This window comes from Saimiri boliviensis, chromosome 7 (genome assembly GCF_048565385.1).
Source record: "Saimiri boliviensis isolate mSaiBol1 chromosome 7, mSaiBol1.pri, whole genome shotgun sequence".
NCBI lineage: Eukaryota > Metazoa > Chordata > Mammalia > Primates > Cebidae > Saimiri > Saimiri boliviensis.
The window spans coordinates 80517655-80542082 of NC_133455.1; the positions used below are offsets into that span (position 1 = coordinate 80517655).

At 41.0% G+C, this 24428-nt stretch overlaps 1 protein-coding gene and 1 pseudogene across 1 annotated transcript in view; one reads left to right on the top strand and one right to left on the bottom strand.

Moving 5' to 3' along the window:
• HELB (DNA helicase B) overlaps positions 1-24106 on the top strand; it is a 46909-nt gene extending 22803 nt beyond the window's left edge. Inside the window, exons 10-13 of the mRNA XM_010337279.3 lie at positions 458-686; positions 1433-1576; positions 14163-14801; positions 21990-24106. Of these exons, the coding sequence (XP_010335581.3) occupies positions 458-686; positions 1433-1576; positions 14163-14801; positions 21990-22091 (1114 nt within the window). The 3' untranslated portion in view covers positions 22092-24106. The remainder of the gene's footprint in view (positions 1-457; positions 687-1432; positions 1577-14162; positions 14802-21989) is intronic.
• On the bottom strand, positions 15277-16079 carry LOC120364936 (guanine nucleotide-binding protein G(I)/G(S)/G(O) subunit gamma-5 pseudogene; annotated as a pseudogene).
• Positions 24107-24428: the final 322 nt, after the last annotated feature.

Consider the following 24428-nt stretch of genomic DNA (forward strand, 5'->3'; position numbering starts at 1 on the left):
CCACTTCCTCAGTTTGCTGCTGTTATACTGATATAGTGTCATAAGTATTATAGTAAAAATATGTATAAGTGCTGTAAGACCTCAAATAGCGTAGTGATAAGAGAGATTGGAGAGGAGAGGATTAGTTTTAAAAGAAAAAAAAAAATCAAGATTTGTGGTAACTTTTAGAATATAAGAGGAAAGAGAGACATCAGCATTTAGGCCAAAATATCTAACCTGAATAAATTTGGCTGGGGAATGTCATTGAATTTGAGGCGTTGCAGAGAGTATATGTAAATAATCAGACAACAACTTGTGGGAGCCTGATTTCTTATTGCCCATTGGAGAATGAAAGTGTTATAAAGAAAATATGGAAATTATTCTGAGAACTGGATTGAATCTGAGTAGGAGTTAATGTTAAACAAATGAAATGGAGACTTTCCAAACTTTGATTATATATTATCATTTTCTATCCCAGAGACCATCAGAATAGACTTGTATTTAGAATTGGTGATAAAATTTGTTGTACCAGGAATGCATACCTCTCAGAGTTACTCCCTGAAAATATCTCTGGAAGTCAGCAAAATAATGACCTAGACACCAGTGGTGAAGACTTTAATGGTACACTTCATGATTTTGCTAAAAATAAGCATGACTTTGAAAGTAATGTTCGACTATGCAATGGAGAAATGTTTTTCATAACAAATGTAAGTGAAAACAGAAGATAATACCGCTTAACCAATTAAATGGTATGTTTGGTCACTTTATTGTCCTAGGATTGATTCAGGATCTAATGATATCGGAGTTGACATTCTTGTTTTATGATTTTTTGTTTAGGATTTGTTGTATCAATGATTATGAAGGATATGGATAGTTTTCTAGTAATGTCTTGTCTGGCTTTAGTATCAGAATAATGCTGGCCTCATAAAATAGGTTGTGAAGGGCTTCTTACATATTCTAGAAGATTTTATGAAGAAGCATTTTTAATAAAGTTGAAGTACTTGAGTGACAAGGCATACATGAGACATATATGTAAAATGTCATCATTTCCTTGTTGCTGTTTAAATGTAGAAACTATAAAAGTGGTTGTCTTGTATTTATTCTCATAGTGTAGATAGCTGTGGGGAAAAGTAAACTTTGCAAAGAATCTATTCACACTTACATAGAAAATACAAGAAATGAAATGTATAGACTTCAAAATAAGAAATAACACAAAGTGTTCTTCACAGAGTCAAACTGAAGATAAGTTTCAAGGACTAAAAACTTCTATTTATGTTTATTAAAATAGGTATAGATATATTCTTTGAATGTATTTGTGCTGAAATGCAAATTTTAAACCTTTTGAAATTCTTAATGGTAATTCTTACATTTTATGTTTGACCCAAAGATAGAATGTCTTTGAACATAGAACATATTTGAAGGTATGCAAAATAGTTCTTTGTTTTGGTGACAGGATGTAACTGATGTAACTTTTGGAAAGAGAAGATTTTTGACCATTAATAATATGGCTGGCCTAGAGGTAACTGTGGATTTTAGAAAACTAATGAAACACTGTCGCATAAAACATGCATGGGCAAGAACTATTCACACTTTTCAGGTAAGGGGACTTTTATAAAACCGCTAAAATAATTTACCAACCTTGGAGCACCTTGCATTGTTTTCATAATTTTTTGTTGCAACAAAACTTAGGAAACAAAATACACAAAGTACAGAAGATAATATAGAGACACCAGCCTTTGGCTCTTTTTTGTTTCCGAGCTCTCTATTTTTAGAAACGAAGGCATTATAAGTAAAGTCTCTCCTTCAGGTCTTCCCCTCCCTGCCCGAGTCTCCAGTATGGCTTGACATGGCACTGTACTGATCTTGTCTGGTTAAATTCCGATATCTGGTTCATCATGGATCCTTTTGTGCCTTCATTTTGATTTGTAAACTGTTACATTAATTTCTCTTGATTGCTGAGTGTCTTGGCAACCCCCTACGTTTTGTACTGGAGGTGAGTGCCTCACTTGTCTTGCCCTAGTCCTGGGCCCTCCTCCCAAGTGACTTCTGCCCTGAATTTGGCATGTACCACTCCTATTCATGTAGAAACAATATATGTGATTGTTTTCGGTGTTACTGAGGTTTACGTAAATGGTATCATCATGTTTCTATACTTTGCAACTAGCTTTTATTTTTTATTTTTGGCCTTATCAACTTTATGGGGTATAATTTGCATACAGTTTCATTGTAAAGTTGGATGAGTTTTGACAAATATATTCTCTCCCTCTGTCTTTGTGAGGCAACCTTTTTTTTTTTTTTCTTATTTGGGAATATTGTTAGGTTTACAGAAGAGCTGGAATGATAGTGCAGAGAGTTTCCGTATACCCTTCACCCAGCTTTCCCTGGTGTTAACATTTTATAACTATGGCATATTTGTCAAACTAAGACATTACTGTTGCTATGATACTGCTAACTAAACTCTGCGTATTCAAATTGCACTAGTTTTTCCGTTAATGTCCTTTTTCTGTTCTAGGACAGCATATTGAGTTTAGTGTAACTTGATTTTACGCTTCATTTTAATATCCTTGAATTCTGTTATCAGTGGCTCTGTTATTTATCTCTGTTTTGAGCTTCCTTCTCTGCTGTTGGTATGTTGCTTTAATGGAGAGGCTGCATCAACCCTCTTTTTTTTTTTTTTTTTTTTTTTTGGAGTCTCGCTTTGTCAACTAGGCTGAAGTGCAGTGGCACAATCTTGGCTCACTGAAACTTCCACCTCCCAGGTTCAAGCGATTCTCCTGCTTCAGCCTCATGAGTAGCTGGGATTACAGGCCTGTGCCATCATTCTCAGCTAATTTCTGTGTTTTTAGTAGAGATGGGGTTTCACAATGTTGGTCAGGCTGGTCTCAAACTCCTGACTTTGTGATCTTCCCAACTTGGCCTCCCAAAGTGCTGGGATTATAGGCATGAGTCACTGTGCCCTGCCCAGCTCTCATTTTTATGCAGAAAAATTTACATCAGCCCATATTTTTCTACTAGTAAGTAAACATTAATTAGCATACAGTTGTTTTTAAGTGAGTGGGGTTTTATTTATTATGTTACCCCATCTCAGTTCCAAAAAGAATTTGAAATGACTTATTAAAAATGCCCACAATTCAGCTGGTTTTTAAAAACAGGTAAAGAAGGGCCAAGTGTGATACCTCATGCCTGTAATTTCAGCACTTTGGGAGGCCAAGGCAGGTGGATCATCTGAGGTCAGGAGTTTGAGACCAGCCCTTGGCTGACATGGCAAAACCCCATCTCTACTAAAAAATACAAAAAAAAAAAAAAAAAAAAAAATTGGCATGGTGGTGGGCACCTCTAATCCCAGCTATTCAAGAGGCTGAGGCATGAGTATCACTTAAATCAAGCTGAGATTGTGCCACTGCACTCCAGCCTGGGAAACAGAGGGAGACTCCCATTTCAGGAAAAAAAAAAAAAAAAAGATAAAGGATGTGAAGTGAAAGATAAAGGAGAGGATGATGTTAAACAATTCTTGCCATGGGTGGTTGGAATGTAGCTGGGCCTGCTTCCCTGTTTGCTTACTACTGTAGGCTGCAGATTTGGCTTTAAGTTCCCTTGAGACTAAAGCTCCTCAGGTAAAGAGAGAAGCAATCAGTGAAAGTGTAATATTTCTGTCTCTGGGTCATGAAGAAATTTCTTCCATGGGTCTCTATGATGCTGTCTCTAATTTTTTGGAAACTCATGTCCTTCTCCTTTAGGAAATTTTCTTCTCAGTTTCCTCGGTTCTGTCTCTCTAGTATTCCTAATATGTGCATATTAGACCTCCAGAACTACTTACCTAAATTTTTTATCAAGCTGTCCCATTTTCTTTCTCATTGCTTTGCTCTATTTTCTGAGAGATTTCCTTAAATTTATTTATTTATTTATTTATTTTTCTCTTTTTTTAAATTGCATTTTAGGTTTTGGGGTACATGTGAAGAACATGCAAGATTGTTGCATAGGTACACACGTGGCAGTGTGATGTGCTGCCTTCCTCCCCTTCACCTATATCTGTCATTTCTCCCCATGCTATCTCTCCCCACCGCCCCACCCCCCCGTCCTTCCCCGATTTCCCCCCAACGGACCCCCGTGTGTAGTGCTCCCCTCCCTGTGTCCATGTGTTCTCATTGTTCAGCACCCGCCTATGAGTGAGAACATGCGGTGTTTGATTTTCTGCTCTTGTGTCAGTTTGCTGAGAATGATGGTTTCCAGGTTCATCCATGTCCCTACAAAGGACACGAACTCATCGCTTTTGATGGCTGCGTAATATTCCATGGTGTATATGTGCCACATTTTCCCTGTCCAGTCTATCATTGATGGGCATTTGGGTTGGTTCCAGGTCTTTGCTATTGTAAACAGTGCTGCAATGAACATTTGTGTGCATGTGTCCTTATAGTAGAATGATTTATAATCCTTTGGATATATACCCAGTAATGGGATTGCTGGGTCAAATGGGATTTCTATTTCTAGGTCCTTGAGGGATCGCCACACTGTCTTCCACAGTGGTTAAATTAATTTACACTCCCACCAACAGTGTAAAAGTGTTACTATTTCTCCACACCCTCTCCAGCATCTGTTGTCTTGATTTTTTAATGATTGCCATTCTAACTGGTGTGAGATGGTATCTCAATGTAGTTTTGATTTGCATTTCTCTAATGACCAGTGATGATGAGCATTTTTTCTTGTGTTTGTTGGCCTCCTGTATGTCTTCTTTTGTAAAGTGTCTGTTTATATCCTTTGCCCACTTTTGAATGGGCTTGTTTGTTTTTTTCTTGTAGATCTGTTTTAGTTCTTTGTAAATTCTGGATATCAGCCCCTTGTCAGATGGGTGGACTGCAAAAATTTTTTCCCATTCTGTTGGTTGCCGATTCACTCTACTGACTGTTTCTTTTGCCGTGCAGAAGCTGTGGAGTTTGATTAGGTCCCATTTGTCTATTTTGACTTTTGTTGCCATTGCTTTTGGCATTTTGGTCATGAAGTCCTTGCCTACGCCTATGTCCTGAATGGTTTTGCCTGGATTTTCTTCTAGGGTTTTTATGGTGTTAGGTCTTATGTTTAAGTCTTTAATCCATCTGGAATTAATTTTAGTGTAAGGTGTCAGGAAGGGATCCAGTTTCTGCTTTCTGCATGTGGCTAGCGAGTTTTCCCAACACCATTTATTAAACAGGGAATCCTTTCCTCATTGCTTGTTTTTGTCAGGTTTTTCAAAGATCGGATTGTTGTAGATATGTTGTGTTTCCTCTGAGGCCTCTGTTCTGTTCCATTGGTCTATACCTCTGTTTTGGTACTAGGACCATGCTGTTTTGATTACTGTAGCCTTGTAGTATAGTTTGAAGTCCAGTAGTGTGATGCCTCCTGCTTTGTTCTTTTTGCTTAGAATTGACTTGGCTATGCAGGCTCTCTTTTGGTTCCATATGAAGTTTAAGGTGTGTTTTTCCAGTTCTGTGAAGAAGGTCATGGTAGCTTGATGGGAATAGCATTGAATTTGTAAATTACTTTGGGCAGAATGGCCATTTTCACAATGTTGATTCTTCCTAACCATGAACATGGGATGTTTCTCTATCTGTTTGTGTCCTCTCTTATTTTGTTGAGCAGTGGCTTGTAGTTCTCCTTGAAGAGGTCCTTTACATTCCTTGTTAGTTGTATTCCTAGGTATTTTATTCTCTTTGTAGCAGTTGTGAATGGCAGTTCGTTCTTCATTTGGCTCTCTTTAAGTCTGTTACTGGTGTATAGGAATGCTTGTGATTTTTGCACGTTGATTTTGTATCCTGAGGCTTTGCTGATTTTGTTTATCAGTTTCAGGAGATTTTGGGCTGAGACGATGGGGTCTTCTAGATATGCAATCATGTCATCTGCAAATAGAGACAATTTGATTTCCTCCTTTCCAATTTGAATACCCTTTATTTCTTTTTCTTGCCTGATTGCTCTGGCTAGAACTTCTAGTACTATATTGAATAGGAGTGGTGAGAGAGGGCATCCTTGTCTAGTGCCAGATTTCAAAGGGAATGCTTCCAGTTTTTGCCCATTCAGTGTGATATTGGCTGTTGGTTTGTTGTAAATAACTTTTATTATTTTGAGATACGTTCTGTCAATACCTAGTTTATTGAGGGTTTTTAGCATAAAGGGCTGTTGAATTTTGTCACAGGCCTTCTCTGCCTCAATTGAGATAATCATGTGGTTTTTGTCTTTGGTTCTGTTTATGTGGTGAATTACGTTTATGGACTTGGGTATGTTGAACCAGCCTTGCATCCCTGGGATGAATTCTACTTGATCATGGTGGATAAGCTTTTTGATGTGCTGTTGCAATCGGCTTGCCAGTGTTTTATTGAAGATTTTTGCATCTATGTTCATCATGGATATTGGCCTGAAGTTTTCTTTTCTTGTTGAGTCTTTGCCGGGTTTTGGTATCAGGATGATGTTTGTCTCGTAAAATGATTTGGGAAGGATTCCCTCTTTTTGGATTATCTGGAATAGTTTCAGAAGGAGTGGTACCAGCTCCTCTTTGTATGTCTGGTAGAACTTGGCTTGTGAACCCATCTGGACCTGGGCTTTTTTTGGGTGGTAGGCTCTTAATTGCTGCCTCAACTTCAGACCTTGTTATTGGTCTATTCAGGGTTTTGACTTCTTCCTGGTTTAGGCTTGGGAGTATGCAGGTGTCAGGAATTTATCCATTTCTTCCAGGTTTACTAGTTTATGTGCATAGAGTTGTTTGTAATAATCTCTGATGATGGTTTGGATTTCTGTGGAATCTGTGGTGATATCCCCTTTATCGTTTTTTATTGCATCAATTTGGTTATTCTCTCTTTTCTTTTTTATTAATCTGGCTAGTGGTCTATTTTGTTGATCTTTTTGAAAAACCAGCTCCTGAATTTATTGATTTTTTGAAGAGTTTTTTGTGTCTCTCTTTCCTTCAGTTCTGCTCTGTACTTAGTTATTTCCTGTCTTCTGCTAGGTTTTGAGTTTTTTTGATCTTGCTCCTCTAGCTCTTTCAATTTTGATGATAGGGTGTCAATTTTAGATCTCTCCTTTCTTCTCCTGTGGGGATTCATTGCTATGTATTTTCCTCTAGAGAGTGCTTTAAATGTGTCCCAGAGATTCTGGTATGTTGTGTTTTGGTTCTTGTTGGTTTCAAAGAACATCTTTATTTCTGCCTTCATTTCATTGTTTATCCAGTCAACATTCAAGAGCAAGTTGTTCAGTTTCCATGAAGCTGTGCGATTCTGAGTTAGTTTCTGCATTCTGAGTTCTAACTCGATTGCACTGTGGTCTGAGAGACTGTTTGTTATGATTTCCGTTCTTTTGCATTTGCTGAGGAGTGATTTATTGCCAGTTATGTGGTCAGTTTTAGAGTAGGTGTGATGTGGTGCTGAGAAGAATGTATATTCTGTGCATTTGGGGTGGAGAGTTCTGTAAATGTCTATTAGGTTTGCTTGTTCCAGGTCTGAGTTCAGGTCCTGGATATCCTTGTTAATTTTCTGTCTGGTTGATCTGTCTAATATTGACAATGGGGTGTTAAAGTCTCCCACTATTATTGTGTGGGAGTCTAAGTCTCTTTGTAAGTCATTACGAACTTGCCTTATGTACCTGGGTGCTCCTGTATTGGGTGCATATATATTTAGTGTCGTTAGCTCTTCTTGTTGCATTGATCCTTTTACCATTATGTAATGTCCTTCTTTGTCTCTTTTGATCTTTGTTGTTTTAAAGTCTATCTTATCAGAGATGAGAATTGTAACTTCTGCTTTTTTTTGCCCTCCATTTGCTTGGTAGATCTTCCTCCATCCCTTTATTTTGAGCCTTTGTGTATCCTTGCATGTAAGATGGGTTTCCTGGATACAGCACACTGATGGGTTTTGGCTTTTTATCCAATTTGCCAGTCTGTGTCTTTTGACTGGGGCATTTAGTCCATTTACATTTAGGGATAGTATTGTTATGTGTGAATTTGATACTGTCATTTGGATGCCACCTGGCTGTTTTGTTGGTTAGTTGATGCAGATTCTTGATTGTGTTGATACTCTTTTACCATTTGGTATGTTTTTGGAGTGACTGGTACTGGTTGTTCCTTTATATGTGTAGAGCCTCTTTCAGGAGTTCTTGTAGAGCAGGTTTGGTGGTGATGAAATCTCTGAGTACTTGCTTGTTTGCAAAGGATTTTATTTTTCCTTCACTTATGAAGCTTAGTTTGGCTGGATAGGAGATTCTGGGTTGAAAGTTATTTTCTTTAAGGATGTTGAATATTGGCCCCCAATCTCTTCTGCTTATAGGGTTTCTGCTGAGAGATATCCTGTGACTTTAATGGACTTCCCTTTGTGGGTAACCCGACCTTTCTTTCTGGCTGCCCTTAGCATTTTCTCTTTCATTTCAACCCTGGTGAATCTGACGATTATGTGCCTTGGGGTTGCTCTTCTTGAGGAATATCTTTGTGGTGTTCTCTGTATTTCCTGGACTTGAATATTGGCCTGCCTTGCTACGTTGGGGAAGTTTTCCTGGATAATATCCTGAAGAGTATTTTCCAGCTTGGGTTCATTCTCTTCGTCACATTCAGGTACACCCATCAAACGTAGATTAGGTCTTTTCACATAGTTCCACATTTCTTGAAGATTTTGTTCATTCCTTTTTGCCCTTTTTTCTCTGTTCTTGCCTTCTCCTTTTATTTCATTGAGTTGATCTTCGACGTCTGATATCCTTTCTTCTGCTTGGTCAATTCAGCTGTTGAAACTTGTGCATGCTTCGTGAAGTTCTTGTGTTGTGTTTTTCAGCTCCGTCAATTCACTTATATTCTTCTCTATGTTGTCCATTCTTGTTAGCATTTCCTCCAATCTTTTTTCAAGGTTCTTAGTTTCTTTGCGTTGGGTTCGAACACGTTCTTTTAGTTCACTGTAGTTTCTTATTACCCACCTTCTGAAGTCTGATTCTGTCATTTCATCACACTCCTTCTCTATCCATTCTTGTTTCCTTGCTGGTGAGGAGTTGTGATACCTTTTAGGAGGAGAAGTGTTCCGGTTTCGGGAGTTTTCATCCTTTTTACACTGGTTTCTTCCCATCTTTGTGGGTTTATCCTCTTGTTGTCTTTGTAGTTACTGTCTTTCAGATTGGGTCTCTGAGTGAGCTTCCAGTTTGTGGATGCTGAAGTTACTTCTTTTTTTTTTTTTTTTTTTTTTTTTAAGCTTTCCTTCTATCAGTCTGGCCCCTCTGCTGTAGGACTGCTGAGGTCCACTCCAGGCCCTGCTTGCCTGGGGATCACCTGCAGCAGCTGCAGAACAGTAAGGGTTGCTACCAGTTTCCTCTTCCTGCTGTCTTTGTCCCAGAAGGATGCTCGCCAACTGTCAGTCCGTTCTCTCCTTTATGAGGTGACTCTTTGGATCTGTGGGGGTCAGGGAGCTACTTGAGGAGACAGTCTATCTTTTATTGGGGCTTGAGTCCTGAGCTGTGAGCTCCCTTGTTCATTCAGAGCTGCTGGGCAGGTACGTTTGGGTCTGCTGCAGCTGAACTCATAAAGCGCTTTTTGTTCCCAGGTGCTCTGTCCCGGGGAGTTGGGGCTTTATGAGTTTCCGTTGTGCTGCTGCCCTTTTTGTTTTTTCTTTCAGGGCTCCCCTGCCCAGCTAAGAGCCCACCTAGTCACTGTCTGCCTGCAGAGGCTTTGCTGAGCTGCTGTGGGCTCCGCCCAGCTGCCGTGTGATCTTCCCTGCAGTCCTGTTTATATGGGCGTAGTTAGAACTGCCTCGGCAATGGTGGCCCCGCCTCTGTTATGGCAGACTCTCTCTGTAGTGGCAGGTTGCCTCGGCAATGGCAGCCTACCTCCGTAGTGTTGGAGAGTCTCAGTAGTGGCAGACGCCCCTCCCCTACAGAGCCGGACCATCCCGGGTTCAGCTGTGCTTGCTGTGAAACGCTCAACGCAGAGCGTTTTCAATAACTGTTTTTGTTGTCATTGTTGTTGTTGTTGTGGGGGTGGGGGGGGTGGGGGGGACCAACCGAGCCTGATCGCCTGGCTCCGTGACTCAGTCTTTTTTTGTTTTTTAAGTTGAACGACCCCGCGTTCCAGTCGCTTGTTGAAAAGGTCCCGGGATCTCCCGTGCTGCAACTCACTGAGTCGGCTCAAACAGCGGTGCCGAGGCTCCTGGCAGTTTTTTTGCCTAGGAATCTCCTGGCCTGGCTTGCTATTTCAGATGAATGGGCAACTGTGCCATCTCAGGGCTCCAGTCGCCAGCTAAGAGGGCTCCCAGACCAGTGACTTTTGTACGGAGAACTGCCACACCAGGGCATGGTCAAAGCAGCCGCGTGGGCCAAATCAGCCCCCCGGGGGCCATAACAGCCGCACCGCCGGAACAGCGGTGCTGGCAACCCCTCTGCCTGGGAATCTCCTGGTCTGTGGGCAATAAAAATTCATCTGGAAATGTGGCGTCCACTCACCCTCTGCACTTTCACTGGGAGCTGAAGTCCTGAGCTGTTCTTAGGCAGCCGTCTTCCCAGCAGTCTTCCTTAAATTTATAACCCAGTTTTTCTGTCAGAACAAATGAAGAGTAAAGGGGTCTTTATTATTACTGGCTTGAAATTGGAGTAGATATCTTTCTGGTTCTTACTTCATGGTTGAAGTAGCATCACTTAGCTCTTAGAACATTCATGATTGTTATATCAACACACTGTTTCTTCCAAGTTCAATTCATTTCGACAAATATTTATTGAGTCAGACTCTGTTCTTGGTGTTTGGTATAGGTCAGTCCATGAAACAAAGATTCTTGCCAGTGCGAGGCTTACATTTGGTGGGGAAGGTGATAGAAACAGACACCATTATAAAAATAAGGAAAATAAAAACAAGAACAAAAACTGTGATGTTAGAAGGTGGCAAGTGCTGTAGAAAAGAGGTGGGAGTGGGTGCAATTGTGATTTCAAATAGAATGTTGATTGAGAAGATAACATTTTATCCAAAGACCTGAAGAAGGAAAAGAAGTTAACTATGTGAATACCTGGGACAGGAGCCTTCTAGGTTGAGGAATAGTCAAGGGCAGGGTTCTAAGGTGAGAGTCTGTCTGGTATAGTTGAGGAGCAGGAATAGCAAGGAGGCCACTGTAGGAGACTGATGGGAAATGAGATAGGAAAATTACTATGAGGTAAAGAGGGCAGGAGGATGGTGGGGCCAAGTTACCTCCTAGAACATTTGAAAGCCTTGACTGTCATACTGGATAGTCACCAATAGCCACCTGTAGCTGTTGAGCACTGGAAATATAGTTAGAGTGACTGAAAAACTGAATTTTAATTTAAAAACTGGGTACTAGGCTGGGCATAGTGGCTCACACCTGTAATTCAGTACTTTGGGAGGCTCAGGTGGGCAGGTCATTTGAGAGGAGTTCAAGACCAGCCTGAGCAACAGTGAAACCCATCTCTACAAAAAATACAAAACGTTAGCCAGGCATGGTGGCATGCACCCATAGTCCCAGCCACTTGGGAGGCTGAGGTGAGAGTATCATCAGAGCCTGGGAGGTGGAGGCTGCAGTGAGCTGAGACTGCGCCACTGCACTCCAGCACAGTGACAGAGTGATATCCTGTCTCAAAAACAAAAACAAGCACAAAAAGGTTACTAGATACAGTCATTGGAAAACTTCTCTAATGTTAGAAAAAGTATGGAACAACTTGGGTATGTGAATCTTCTTTTTCAACTACAAATTTTATGAACTCTAGAAATAGATTAAGTATTTCTGGTGAAAATTTAGCATCCAAATTGAACTGCTCTGGATGTACAAAATATAGAATTTCAAAGATATAGTCTTTTATTAATAATTTAATGTTGATTATATGTTAAAATGATAACATTTTGGGTTTGTTAGCTTAAGTAAAATACAGGTATATTATTTACATTAATTCTACCTATTTTTTAAGGCGACTAGAATATTTGAAGCTACATATATGGCTTGTTTTATGTTTATATTGGACAGTGCTATTCTAGACTATTTTAAAGACTTTGGCTTTTACTCTGAGTGAAATGGGAGCTGTTGAAGATTTGTGGCTATTCATACAAGTTGTTGACTTGTAGAACCAATTTGTAGAATAGACGTATACATAATTAAAAGTAAATACAGGAAATTTGCCTCCTTAGGAAGTTTGACAGCTCTGATGATTCAAGGGAGATTTAGAGCAATGGGGAAATTATTTATAGCAGATTATCAAGGTGAAGTTAGGTGTCTATGTCTTGCTTTCTGAGGTAGATTTAGGTACCATCTTGGGGTGTAGAATTCCAGGGTCAGCAGACCTTTGACTCCTGCAGCATCACATTTTAATTTTTATCATCATTCATTCAGCAAGGCACTGCAGAAAAAACAGTGAGTGGGATAGAGGTGAAGCTCTGCCTTCACGGAGCTTAGGGTTAGTACAGCTATGATAGAGGAAGTACAGGGTGCCAGAGAGTAATTGATGGGGTGGCTACTCCAGACATGGGCCAGATGGAGGCCATGGACTGAGTAATGATGACAGGACCACATGCAAGCTCCTTGTGCTGTGTGGAGCATGGTTCATGGAAAAGAAAGGGAATAAAGGAGGGAGAGGAGCAGGGCCAAGCTGGCTCTTGAAGGGCTTTACAAACACATTAAGAGCTTAGGACTTCATGTGGAGTCCCTGCGAGCCATTAGAGGTTTTAAGCAGCATCTGTTATGATTGGATTTGCATTTTACATATATCACTGTGGCTGCCCTGAGGATGATGAATTGGGCAAGAGAAGGTACAGAGAGACTGATAATGAGAGTATTAAGTATTAATAGTAGTATATCTACTATTACGTTTTTCTCAGTGTTACTTGATTAAGAACTTGGTTAGCTCAGTTTAGGTAGACATTCTCGTATTTGAGAATGCACAATATAAAGTCCAAGGGGAAGAGTGGTGCCGTGTATCTGTGGAAATGTATGTAATCCAGTACCATTTATGTCAATTTCTGAGACCCAGCAGCATTGGAAAGATGTATTTCTCAAACTTTTACAATCTGAGGAGTTGCTTCAAACTCTCTGTCTAGCGAGATGGAAGAGCTTGCTGCGCAAGAGTTTTTCGCAGTGGATGTGTATTTTTTACGTGCCCCATCTTGTCAGTTGCCTTCCCGCAAGTCTTCCTTTGGCAGGAGCACTGTAGGAGCAATGGGGGAGAAAATGGTACAAGCCACTTCTTTGTCTGTGCTGGCACTGGGTATGCTGATCTCAGAATATAGGTCTAAGAATAGCCCCCAAACTTGGAAATTGTTTTCTTACGGTTACTTGGTGACATTGAGTAATGTTCTTGCCTATCCACTTCTTGGTTTGTTAAGCTTAAAGGATGAAGGTTCATTGTCTTCTTTTTTGTTTATCTTAATAAAAGAAATAAATTGTCCAGCAATGGAAAAATACAGACAAGAGGGAGAAAAAAATCATCCATAGGCCCTCCATTTGGAGACATTAATTAAAATTTTGGTAGAACTTCTCTCCATTTTTGTGATTTGTTTTGTTTCATTGTACATAGCTATGTTCTTTTCTATATACTTGTTTTGGATGATAGTAACTATATTGCTATATAGTTGTGACCATTCTCTCTCTCTCTTTCTCTCTGTCTCTCTCTAGAATATATATATATATATAGAATAAAACCCATATATATATGGTTTTTTAAATTTTGTTTTAAAGTATCTTTGATGTTTGCAAAATAGTATGTCGTGTGTATAAATTATATGTATTATATATATTCACCTATTACTTGCTAATTAAATTTTCTATATTTTATCATTATATGTAATATTTTATATACATATATTAATATATATATAAAATGTCTATTCACCTATTACTGGCTACTCAAAGTTTTCATATTTTGCCATTATCTGTAATAATGGGTTAACACATTCACATATGAAGCCTGTACCATTATTTCAGTCTTATATTAGGAAAGATTTAGTACTGCATGCAGTCTTTAAAGTTTGCTGCTAGATTTCTACAAGCCAGTTGTGGACTGTGAAACCTGAACTCAGCAACACGTTTATCAGCAAGTTTAGAGTTCTTGGAGGATGAATCAAAGTGGAACCCATCAGATGGACGTGTAATAACAGTCTGGCCAGGTAGAAGTGCTGAGAGCACTTTGAGGACTTGTTTCCTTTTCTTGTCTGTAAACTGTCTGAACCTATTTTATAGAGTTAAGTCTTCACACTATGTTTTTCCTCCTAGGGGTCCGAGGAGCAAACAGTCGTCTATGTGGTGGGGAAGGCAGGCCGGCAGCACTGGCAGCATGTCTACACTGCAGTGACCAGGGGCCGCTGCCGAGTGTATGTGATTGCGGAGGAGTCTCAGCTCCGGAATGCCATTATGAGAAAGAGTTTTCCTAGAAAAACTCGTTTGAAACATTTCTTGCAAAATAAGCTCTCCTTAAACGGCACACCTCCAGTAGATTTTCAGTCCCCACGGAAGAGCTCTGGAGACAGTGGAGGACCCAGCACACCGTCAGCATCTCTATTCCCTGTAGTTACAGACCACACTGTGACAAATGATGTCACCTGGAATGAGGCCTCTTCACGTGATGAGAGGACATCAGCAGATTTTCAGTCCCCACGGAAGAGCTCTGGAGACAGTGGAGGACCCAGCACACCGTCAGCATCTCTACTCCCTGTAGTCACAGACCACGCTGTGACAAATGATGTCACCTGGAGTGAGGCCTCTTCACTTGATGAGAGGACACTCACCTTTGCTGAAAGATGGCAATTATCTTCACCTGACGGAGTGGATACAGATGATGGTTTATCAAAATCAAGAGCATCCAAAAGAACCTGTGGTGTGAATGATGCTGAAAGTCCAAACAAAATTCTTATGGTAGGAGTGATGTTTACATGTGCTCAAGTTTTATTTAAATATTGCTAGCCTCACTGTGCTTATAAATGACTGTGTGCTTTTATTAGTGTTGCATTGTGCTCTTGGACTTAAAAGCAACTGTTTGTCTCATTTCTGTCAAATTTCCCTTATCTCATCTCACTGTCTCATCTCCCGTTAATTTCCTCACTCCTTTTTCCTTCCCAGCCTCTAACTAAAGGCATCTCCCAAAGCTCAGTTCTTTTTTACTTTGGGAAATGACGCATTCTCAGTTTCAGCCATCTCTCTGGCATCAGAGATTCGTGATTCAGCTGACGAAGTTTTTCTTTTTTTTTTTTTTTTAACCTTTCATACTAAGTTTTATTGTATGCTGCTGCCAGTGTTTATAAAATAATTACCCTAGGGAAATAGAAATTCATGAAAATTCAGAGAGGTAGATGTTAAGGACTGACACAAGTAGAAGTTTGTATATTATGGCACAAGTGTTGCAGGGATAAGCTTTTGTACAGGCTTCAAATGGAGCGCTCTTGAATATTCACTGGATCATAAGAAGTGGTTTGGGAAACCTTTGAAAGATTCATTTTACTACAAAAAGGAACAGACTTTCTGGGGTCTGAAGGGATTTGTACTTGATACTCCAGTCAGCAGAGGATTATGTTGAGCATTCTGCAGACAGAACTGTTTCAAGTCTGCAGCTGCCTGGGAAACTTCTACGTAGTTGAGCCCGGTCTCCAGCCAGAGCTGTTGAACCACTTTCTTCATAGTGGTGACGCTGGAGGAGCCAGATATGGTGTACTGGAAGGCCGGGCCGATACGTGGGTCAGTAGGTGGTGGGCCCCATATATATATATATATATTTTTTTTAATTTTTTAGTTTTTTTTTTTATTTTTTTTTATTTTAAAGATGGGATCTCACCATGGTGGCCAGGCTGGTCTTGAACTCCTGACCTCAGGTGATCCACCCACCTCGGCCTCACAAAGTGCTACGATTACAGGCGTGAGCCACCGTGCCCGGCCCAGCTGATGAAGTTTTGACTGTAGTAGCATTCCAGGCATCAGTAGTGCGAGGTAAGAAAGTGACAGTTCTTACTCTCACACTGATTGTCATGGTGGAGACAGCCGGCTATGTTAGTAACATGGTGATTCGCTGAGTGCTCTGGCACTGAAGAGGAGTTAATGAACCAACTGCCTAAGCTGTGCCTTTGTTCCCAGAGAATGACTTTCTGGAATCACAGCCCAGCATCTTACTGTCTCTTCCAGTTTTCCCGTTTCCATCACCATCTTCCGTTACATGGCTTAAAGTCTTAGAGTCACCGTGAACTCAGCTTGCTTTCACTCTACCCTCTTCTTGGATGATTGGGGACCTGGCTGCCCTCCCCTTTCTTATTCTCATTCTCATAATACAGCAGTTCCCCACTTTCCTGTGGTTCTGCTCGCCACCCATTAGTCACTTGCCACCATCTTAGTTATTGGTGTGACTGTCTCAGTATTGCAGTGCTTATGTCAAGTCACCCTTATTTTGCTTAATTGCTTTATTTTGTATGTTATTGTTGCTAATCTTTTACTGTTCCTGATTTATAAATTAACCTTTATTATAGGTATGCATGTATAAGAAAACCCAATACTTTTGGGTCTGGTACTATCCAAGGCTTCAGGTGTCCGCTAAGATTCACACCTTTGTTCAAAAGCTTCAGTGGCTCCCAAGTCCCTACAACATAAATTCTAGACTATTTAGCTTGGCATTTGAGACCTTTCTCAGTTTGATTCCAGTTTTCTCGACATCATTTCATTTCTCACTAATCTTTTTCTGCTTTTATCAAGCTAGTATCTTCAGCTCTAAAATGAATCATTTTCATCTTCCTTTTGACTCTTGCTGTGTCACTCATCTTGAATGCCCTTTTCTGTCTCTTCTCATTCAGCATTTGAAAAAAACATTTTAGCAAAAAATTTGAAAAATTAAAAATAACTGCCAGTCACTGATCTAAATGTTAGGGAGGAAAGCACAGCAGTGCCTGGCTTCATGGATATTACAGTCCAGCATAAGCAATAAATATAAGAGAAAATCAAATTTCAGATCAAGAGTGTATGAAAATGAAAAACAAGGCAATGACACAGGGAATGGCAGGGGGTACGGCGGGCAGGAGGTGCTACTTTGACCAGGTCATGCCTCCCTAAAAAGGTGACATGTGAGCTGAGCACTGAATGTTACCAAGGAGCCAGCAGGGTGGCCTCTGAGGATGTAGATAATGTAAGGCCTGGAAAGGGAATGATTTTATTCAAAGAGGAAGGCAGGTTGGCTGGGCCCAGTGGCTCATGCCTGTAATCCCAGCACTTTGGGAGGCCAAGGCAGGTGGATCACCTGAGGTCAGGATTACCTGAGGTTAGGAGTTCAAGACCAGCCTGGCCAACATGGTGAAACCCCATCTCTACTAAAAATACAAAAAATTAGCTGGGTGTGGTGATAGGCATCTATAATCCCAGCTACTCAGGAGGCTGAGGCAGGAGAACTGCTTAAACCTGGAGGCAGAGGTTGCAGTGAGCCGAGATCGTGCCTTTGCACTCCAGCTGGGCAACAAGAGTGAAACTCCATCTCAAAACAACAACAAGAACAACAAACAGAGGAAGGCAGGCGAATGTGGCTAGTGAGCAAGGAAGACGGTGCAGGTGTTGGTGTTGGAGAGATGGGCAGGACCACGGAAAAGAGTTGGGATTTTATTCTGCTTGCAATGGGAATTCATTGGAGGGCTGGAAGCAGTGGTGTGATATCATCTAATGTCTGCTTAAACATAGTCCCAGCCAGGCATAGTGGCTCATATCTGTAATTCCAGCACTTTGGGAGGCCAAAGTGAGAGGATTGCCTGAGCCTAGGAGTTTGAGACCAGCCTGGGTAATAGGGTGAACTCCCATCTCTACTAAAAATAGAAAAATTAGCTGGGCATGTTGGCATGCACGTATAGTCCCAGCTACTCAGGAGGCTGATGTGGGAGGATCACTTAAGACTGAGAGGTTGAGGCTGCAGTGAGCTGTGATTGCACCACTGTACTCCAGCCTGGGGGACAGAGCAAGAGCCTGTCTGAAAAACAAAAACAAAACCACAACCTTCTGGGTGTGGTGGCTCACACTTTAAATTCCAGCACTTTCGGGAGCCAGGCAGGAGGATTGCTTGAGCCCAGGAGTTTGAGACCAACCTGGGCAATATAGTGAGACTCCATCTTTACAAAAATAGTAAAAAATTAGCTGAATGTGGTAGCACGTATCTATAGTCCCAGCTACTCAGGAAGCTAAGGTAGGAGGATTGCTTCATCCCAGGAGTTCCAGGCTCTGGAGAGCTGTGATTGTGACATCCCATTCCAGCATGGGTGACAGACCAAGACCCTGTCTCAAAAAAAAAAAAAAAAAAAGGCCAGGTGTGGTGGCTCACACCTGTAATCCTAGCACTTTGGGAGGCCAGGGCAGGCAGATAACTTGAGCCCAGGAGTTCAAGACCAGCCTGGGCAACCTGACAAAACCTCATCCCTACCAAAAATGCAAAAAATAATTAGCTGGGGATGGTAGTGGGGTACCTGTTGTCTTAGCCACTCAGAAGACTGAGGTGGGAGGATCATCTGACCCCAGGAGGTCGAGGCTGTGGTGAGCCGTGATTGTGCCCTGCACTCCAGCCTGGGCGACAGAATGAGACTCTGTCTCAAAAACAAACAAACAAACAAACAAACGAATAATCCCTCTGGCTCCCATGGAGAGGGAGCTGTGGAAAGTGAAGGGGAAGCAAAGGGACCATTAGGAAGTCATCCTGGGGAGAGCCCAGTGAAAGAGCGGGGTTGGTGATACGTGTTTGGAGTCTGGATGCATTTTGGAGATGGAGTCTGTATGGTTTGCTGATTAGATGTGACGAGGTAAAGGAAAGTAATCCAGGATGATTCCTGGATTTCTGGCTAAAGCAGTTTGGAGAATAGCAGTGCCGGTTCCTGAGATGGGAAAGACGTGAGAACTCATTTGGGGAAATGAAGCATTCTCTTGTGGCATGCTGTTTAAGGTGCTAATTGGAAATGTACATGGACTTGTTGAGTGAGTCAGTGGTTGGTAGAGGAGTTTAGAGCCTCAGCAGGAAATAGGGTAGGAAAGGTCCACGTGGGAGTCGTTGCCGTGTAGTGATATTGAAATGACTAGTTGAGTTAATTTCAGGAGAGACTGCAGATAGAGGAGAAGGCCTGATGACAGAATTCTGGGGTATTCCCAGCTTTTAGAGATCCTGCAGAGGAGGAGGAACTAAAAAGGAGTGTGAGTGTGATAGAAGGAAAACCAGCGTTGTGGGGAGGGGACAAAAGCCTGAACTGAGAGGCCTGGTGAGAAAATGGGAGCCAAAAGTGTGGAGTAAGCAGTGGAGGCAGGTTTTGAAGAGGGCTGCTGAAAAAAGAAACAAAGATGATTGTATCTGAATAGAGGACTGTGGTCAAGGAAAACTGTATTGGTTTACTTTGGATGAGTATATAAAGGCATCTTAGTGTGCTGCTAGAATGGTCCAATGGAGAACGAGAAATTCATGATTCAGAGAAAGAGGTTTAATTGCAGAATTGGGAGTCCTGAAGTGGGTAAGATGGGAAAAACCAAGAGAAGTAGAGGGGTTACCCTGAGACAGGATTAGGGACAGAGGACCCTTCTTCCATTGCAACCAGAAGGAATGGGTGTAGTACGTTGTTGGGTATATACAGCAGAGGGAAGATAAAGTAATTCAAAGCTGATCACCTCGTCCCATCCTCTCTCTCTTATTATTAGAATCCAGCTCAGTTTCCATGTTGTTCCTGAAGGCTTGTCTTTCTCTGAACTCCTGAACTTCTCAGAACTCCTGTCTTTCTCTGAACACCTCTTCTGTACTGCACTTGCAGTAAACTTGTTTAACTCTGTAAATAAAGCTTCTTAAGGACAGTGTATCACTTTTGATCTGCTAGAACCTTTGGTACAATTGCTGATAACATGGTAATGCCTCAAAAATAGTGATCAAAATATGAGTCATGAATATATGGTGATGAAACTTTTAAAAAAATCAGACCTTCTGAGTATTGTTCTTTCAGGTTATACTGAAAGTCATACTTTTATTCTTGTAGTGTCCCCCTTTACTTTGACAATTCATTTTGGAATCACTTTCAAGGCAGTAAAAGATCCTTTTGAATGTTTATAAGGGAAGCAAACTTCTATTGAGACCTCTTCTGGGTTTAGGAAATAACCCAGTGGCATTTGTTTTCTGGTATGATGAGTTAGAGGATCCAATATGGGTAATGGATTTTGTGTTAAAAAAAGTGAGCCGGGCGCGGTGGCTCACGCTTGTAATCCCAGCACTTTGGAAGGCCGACCACAAGTGGATCACAAGGTCAAGAGATCAAGACCATCTTGATCAACATGGTGAAACCCCGTCTCTACTAAAAATACAAAAATTAGCTGGGCATGGTGACGCACGCCTGTAGTCCCAGCTACTCGGGAGGCTGAGGCAGGAGAATTGCTTGAACCCAGGAGACGGAGGTTGTGGTGAGCCGAGATCACGCCATTGCACTCCAGCCTGGGTAACAAGAACAAAACTCCATCTCAAAAAAAAAAAAAGTGGCATTATAAGTCATTTTCAAATGTAGTTCCAACGGAAGCCTAAGAATTAAGCTTTAAGTACTGGCAACAGACATGTTTGGTTGAGTCTTTAAATTTCCAAGGCTGAAAGGTAAAAAGGGGCCACAGAAGGAACTCAGGGGAGAAAGGGCTGGTGTCACTTGCCAGAACCAGGCTGAGTTGTAAGTGGGGAATACTTATATCTTCCATCCCTAAATGGATATGGCACAGGAAAAAGGTTCCCTAAGAGTCAGTCTGACATAGGACACAGTGTGTAGAGTCCTGGCACATTAGGAGACAACAGGAGAAGAACAGCATGGCTGGAGCACAGGGTGCACTGAGAGGATGGGCTGCAAACAGGAAAAGGCAGGAGGATGGACACGGGGTCTTCTGGAGAGGTCGTACGTTCTTCTGATTACAATGGAGAACAGTAGAAGCATTTTAAGTGCCCTGTGAATTGAAATTTATGAAGGTGAAGTTGACTGAGGTTTAATGGATGATGATGGTTAGGGAAAGAGTAGGGAATGACTTCCCAGCTAAAAGATTATTTCATTGGCCTGGATAAAATGAAGAGGCTCTAATGTTAGGTAGTAGCAGTGGGGATGGAGAAGAGATGCTAAGGATAGAGCGGATGGGACTTAGTGACCAGTTGGATATAGGTGGGGTTGGGTCTGAGGATCACTCCTAGGCTTCGGCTCAGGCATACAGGTGGGTGGATCCAGGCATCATTAACCAGATTGGTAAGAGAGGCTGAGGGACAGGTTTTGTGGGAAAAGTGATTAAAGTGGACATAGTCAAGGGTGGAGGGGAAAATTCCGTTTTTCCCCTCTCTCAGAGAGTAGAATCCCTGCTGATTATAAGTTCCATTCTGTACCACAGATCAACTCCTTGATGGAATTTCCATCTCAGAAAAACACGTTTTTCTGAAATTAAACCTGTCGTATCTTGCAGAGGTCCTAGAATAAGGCTTTTGACATGAGCAGAAAAGAGAGACAATTCCAAAGAAAGACCTTATTCCTAAAATTGAGTTGTGCTTACTTTTCTCATTTTTTTATGGTGGTGAAACTTCATCATGACCACACTAGCCCACTGAGTTCTGCTTTGGAAGCATCAGTAACACGAAGAATATGACTCTGGCATTGCAATGTTTCATTTTACACATGCAGAGATCATGGGCAGGCAATGTGGGCAGTGCTCCAGGACTCTGGGCTTAGAAGGGCCCCACACTTAAAAATAAAAAATGTCCTGTAATCACCATCTTAAAATTCTTAAGTTGGAACCAGGGGCTATCATTTTAATTTTGAACTGGGCTGCTATGTAGTGGGCCCCATCTACACCTTTAGAAGTTAGACACATGTACTTATTCAGTACATAGTCATTTCTAGATGCCAGACCCAGAGCTGGGTGCTGGAGATACCACAAAGCATTATGAGTAAAGCAGATGTGATCCTTCAAGGAGCTGACAGCCGATTGCTTTGGTTGCTCAAGTCTTTCAAGGGTTGGGAAAAGTGCATTATTTCTTTTTCTGAAGCAGAGGGAATAGGGTAGACTGACTATATTTTTACAAAATTAACTTTATTATTTTAATTGTTTTAACAGGTAGGAGAATCTCCACAAGTGTCTTCCAGACTTCAGAATCTGAGACTGAATAATCTAATTCCCAGGCAACTTTTCAAGCCCACAGATCATCAAGAAACTTAGTTTTATTTCAGATTGCTCAAAGTAACTATATTTTTCTATTCAAGACACAATGAACATTGTCGCTTCAAAGTATCAAGATGAAAAAAGAAGCCTATAACTGGAGTTTTAAGGTATTTGTGTTAGCAAATGTTTTAAATCCATTTAATCAAAGGAAATATGAATGATTTCAGCATTTGTAATCATGAGAACTGGTAGCACTGGACATAAGAGATTAGATATTTTACATACATACATATTTTTATAAAATTACGTATATTAGGCAAGGTGTGGTGGCTCACACCTGTAATCCCAGCATTTTGGGAGGCTAGGGCAGGTGGATCACCTGAAGTCAAGAGTTGGAGACCAGCCTGACCCACATGGTGAAACCACATTTCTACTAAAAATGCAAAAATTAGCTAGGCATGGTGGTACACACCTGTAATCCTAGCTACTCAGGAGGCTGAGGCAGGAAAATTGCTTGAACCCCAGCGGTGGAGTTTGCAGTGAGCAGAGATCGTCACCACTGCACTCCAGCCTGGGCAACAGAGTGAGACTCTGTCTCAAAAAAAAAAAAAAATTATGTACATTAAAACATGTTTTATTTTTAGGATAATGCTGTAGTAACTTTGATGATTATTGTGTGTTATCTTTGCCAATGGGTTAAGCAATGGCAAAGAAAAGCTGTAATTGCATCTGTTGATATTATTGACACACCTCTCAGGATGTTGTAATGTGGTCGTTTCACAAAGCAACTGCTCACTCCATCACTGCTGCATGATGGGACCCAGCATACCTGGGACTTTTCCTTGGAAATGCATTCTGAGTTGGGATTACATTGTTTTGAATATGTTCCACTTAGGAATTTTTTTTTTTTTTCTCTCAGAATGATTTGATTTTTAAATTTTTATATATGTTAAATGGTAAAAGAAAAATTCAAGAAGAAAAATGTAACTGTTAGCTCATTTATGCCTAGTGTTCCAGTAATGGAACACTAAACATAGAGTTATTTAGATCCTACTGCTCAAGGTCATTGCCAAGGTCTGACTGCAAAAATTAAAAAAAATTGCAACCTCAGGCATAAATGGTTAATAGCTTTATTGAGATACAATTCATATATATTTCACCCATTTTAAGTTTACAATTTGGCAGCTTTTAGTGTATTCACCAAACTGGACAACTATTATAATCAATTTTAGAACATTTTCTTTTTTTAGATAATAGAGATGAGGTCTCACTATGTTGCCCAGGTTGGTCTCGAACTCCTGAGCTCAAGTGATCCTCCCACCTTGCTTGGCCTTCTAAAGTGTTAGGATTGTAAGTGTGAGCCAGCGTGCCCAGCCTGGAACATTTTTATATCCCGTCAAAAATCTCACACTCCTTAGCAGTAATCCCCTGACTTCCCCCATCCCTAGGTAACCTGATCTACCTAGTCCCAATAGACTTGCCTATTCCAGACATGTGGTTCTTTGTTCCTGACTTAATTGACTAGCATAATGTTTTCAGACTCCATTCATGTTGTACCAGTAATGTGTCAATGCTTTGTCTCTTTTACTGGCAAATAATATCCCAGTGTATGGATACAGGACATTGAATTTGTCCATTCATCAGTTGATGGACATTTATTTGGCTTATTTTCCACTTTTTGGCTATTAGGAAATGCTGGTATGAACATCCGTGTATAAGTTTTTGTGTGGACATACGCTTTCACTTCTTTTGGGTATGTAACTAGGAGTAGAATTGATGGGTCATATGGTAACTCTATGTTTAACATTTGAGGTGCTGCCAGACTTTTTCCAAACCAGCTGCACCAATTTATATTCCCACCAGCAGTGTATGAGAGTTCCAGTTACTCCCTATTCTCTCCAGTGTTTGTTATTCTCTGACTTCTTGATTATAGCCATCCTAGTGGGTATGAAGTGGTATTTCATTGTGGTTTTGATTTGCATTTTTCTTATGTCTAATGATGTTAAATGGCTTTCATGTGTGTATTGGCCATTTGTCCTCTGGAGAAATATAGATATTTTGCACACTTTTAAGTTGGATTTTTTTTTTTAAATTGCATTTTAGGTTTTGGGGTACATGTGAAGAACATGCAAGATTGTTGCATAGGTACACACATGGCAGTGTGATTTGCTGCCTTCCTCCCCTTCACCTATGTCTGGCATTTATGAGTTTCTGTTGTGCTGCTGCGTTTTTTTTCAGGGCTGCCCTGCCCAGCAAGGAGGCAGCCTAGTCACTTCTGCCTGCAGAGGCTTTGCTGAGCTGCTGTGGGTTCTGCCCAGCTGCTGTGTGAACTTCCCTGCAGTCCTTTTTTTATGAGTGTAGTTAGAACTGCCTCAGCAATGGTGGCCCACCTCT